General features: G+C 41.9%; 1 protein-coding gene across 1 annotated transcript; it reads right to left on the reverse strand.

Moving 5' to 3' along the window:
• Positions 1–723: 723 nt before the first annotated feature.
• Positions 724–2452, reverse strand: LOC116251209 (polygalacturonase-like). The gene is made up of 4 exons (XM_031625332.2): positions 1908–2452; positions 1510–1799; positions 1161–1389; positions 724–1032 (listed from the first exon to the last, which is right to left on the reverse strand). Exons 1-4 carry the CDS (start codon positions 2358–2360, stop codon positions 763–765), a joined length of 1242 nt encoding a protein of 413 aa, XP_031481192.1. The 5' UTR covers positions 2361–2452; the 3' UTR covers positions 724–762.
• Between the last annotated feature and the right edge of the window lie 235 nt (positions 2453–2687).

Consider the following 2687-nt stretch of genomic DNA (forward strand, 5'->3'; position numbering starts at 1 on the left):
CCAGATTCCTTAGTAGGAGCCTCATCACTTTTATGCCGGCAATTGTAAATCACTAATTATCGCATAACCAAGCTTTTTGTTTCGAGCTATTGAAGGAAAAGACACAGGAAGGAACAGCTTTACTAGCTCGCCCGACGGCACTAAATCCGAGCTTGTTTACTCAGGTTTTGAAGCAATCCTAAATCCTAATGATAGGAGAAAGGAAAGCAGTTTAGACCTCCCGTCGAATTGCTGAGCAACTGCAACACTAATTAAGCACCGTGATTGTTTTGTTAATCAATATGTAGGCCCAGTGCGAAACCAATCTTATTTTGTTCAACTCCACAATATTGATAGAAAAGTGAAAATGATCTCACGTGCATATGAGGAGACGGTCAATGGAAATTAGATTCTTGAGATGCTGAGTTGACACGGATTACCCGAGATGGATCGTCTTCCTTTTCTTTTCGTACTCTATTTTCGGCATGGTGATTTGTCTATCCTTTCCTTTCTGCACTGATGTTGTGGCATTAATCCTCTCATATCTGACAATTATGTCGTGTATGAACGCAACTTGTTCTCACCATGTATAAATGAGCGGTATCAAGTTTCTCAATATATACATGCACCATCAAGTGAATACCAAACAACGATGCACAAATTTATTTTCCTTTCGGTATTTTTTGTATACATCCACGTTATTGAAAGCACAAAAGAATAACAATTTCTTTTATTCGTATCATTTGCTTACACAAATCAATTAATTAAATAAATGGGCGCCGTTCAATTGTTGGAGACGAAAGCCATAAGTCGACGGTTGGAGCTGCTCGATGATTGCAGGCAACTGGATGGAACCATTGTGCCAGTTGCACTTCCGAATGCATGTTCACAGGAGGACTTAGCAGGCTGGCCCTTGTATGTCAGCTGCACATTCGCCATACTGATCCCTTGGCAAGGTGCACTTGCGCTGCATGAGAAATCAACCGCCACTTGAGTTGCTGATGTTCCATTGATGTTCTTGTACACCACATTCGAGATCTTGACTCCAGAATTCTGCAAATGACAACAAATTAATAGCCATTTTAATGAAGATTGGCAGCATTTTGATCATGAATTTTAAAATTAAAATCTTAACCCCCATTGGTTTGATAATAATACAAGAAAGTTCCCAATATAGCTACCTCAGTGGGGCATCCTTCATTGTGAGGACAGTAATGCTGGTCTATTATGATGGGGTTCTTCACATTGTCCATTGTCGCACCATCAAACAAGATTTGTTTAGCAAAGCCGTTGCTACTTCTTTCCCAAGATTTTATTCTCAACCCGTTTGTTGTACCACTAAATGCCACGTTCTTCACAGTAACATTCTGCACCCCAGCTTCGTTTGCACTTTTCCCAAGGCTCCCGATACTGTCATTCAACAATAGATATTCTTTTTAGCAGAAGACAAACACGTATGTATAGTAGTGAGCATGCAAATTAATCTCTCCGGCATTTCTTAATTTGTCTCTTAAACATACATATGTTTACCTTATACCATGGCCAGGTCCACAAGTGACTTTCTCTATCCTTAGATTTTGTGTGCCCTGACCAATGGATATGCAATCATCTCCCGTCTTGATATAAGTGTTTGTGATGGTAACACCAGACGACTGCTCCACGTGTATCCCATCTGTGTTGGGACTAGTGGCTGCGGACTGAATATTCAGCCCATCCACTTGCACGTTGCTGCTCGTGTCGATCACAATGTTGAAAAGTTCACTGTTCAGAGAGGTGAATCCCTTCAATTTAATATCTTTGGCATCATTGAAGACGAGCGACTGAAACAAAGAATAAGAATAAGGTCATTCTCATGCACTAAATCAACAAGAGAGAGAGTGAGAAAGAAGGAAGCTAGCTGTTGGATTAATAAGCAGTGCTGAACTTACTCTTGCCCCATCAGGACAGTTCGTCTTCTGTGCCTTGCATTCCCACAACGCTGAACCCTTGGCATCCAGTTGGCCTCCTTGGAAGGTCAGTCCCTGAACATTTTTGAATTTGAGCCAGTAACCTGCTGCCTCATATAGATTGTAGTCCGACGAAGCAACCAAGTTGCCGTCGATCTGAACAACAGTACTTTTGCTCTTGCAAGGGCCAGTGAACATGGTGGGGTGAAGCAAGAAGGAGCCGGAGGGCACGTACATGGTTACTGCTGCATCCGATTGAGCACACACTGCTGACCATGCCTTGAGAAATGCTGCACTGTTGTCTGTGGCTCCATCTGCTTTAGCACCATAGCTCAAGACATTGTAGGTTGCTGCTCCATCCGTTGAATGGAGAAAGAAGCTGGAGAGAATGAAAAGGGAAAAGAGAATGGTACTAACGTGAATGTCGTTGGCCATGAGCAACTATATCTATGGAAGATATATAAGATTAAGCTGTGTATATGAACTTGGATTGAGAAGAAAGGTTGTTTCTCTGCAGTGGTTGTGGACCTTGTGGCTGTGGATGGGAATGGCTCGCTCTTCATGGCTATATATATATACACCATCTAGGCAGGTTTCAGTTGGCTTCTGGCAACAGAGGTATAGCTGAGCACGTACTCCAGCCTTCTATACTTTGATAATGTTCACACACGCGGATGAGTTCAAAATAGAAATCTTGTTCGATTAGTAATTCAAAAGAAAGATGCAAGTCAGAGACTTTTTAACGATTAATTGTCCTCATTT

The sequence above is a fragment of the Nymphaea colorata genome, chromosome 3 (assembly GCF_008831285.2).
Source record: "Nymphaea colorata isolate Beijing-Zhang1983 chromosome 3, ASM883128v2, whole genome shotgun sequence".
Taxonomy (NCBI): domain Eukaryota; kingdom Viridiplantae; phylum Streptophyta; class Magnoliopsida; order Nymphaeales; family Nymphaeaceae; genus Nymphaea; species Nymphaea colorata.

What these genes read in the sequence shown, in the direction of transcription:
- LOC116251209 (XM_031625332.2), bottom strand. Translation starts at nt 2,360, where the DNA reads ATGGCCAACGACATTCACGTTAGTACCATTCTCTTTTCCCTTTTCATT. An exon ending in ACTGTCCTGATGGGGCAAGA is followed by an intron (nt 1,800 to 1,907) that starts GTAAGTTCAGCA and finishes TCTTTGTTTCAG; the next exon opens with TCGCTCGTCTTCAATGATGC. An exon ending in ATGAAGGATGCCCCACTGAG is followed by an intron (nt 1,033 to 1,160) that starts GTAGCTATATTG and finishes TGTCATTTGCAG; the next exon opens with AATTCTGGAGTCAAGATCTC.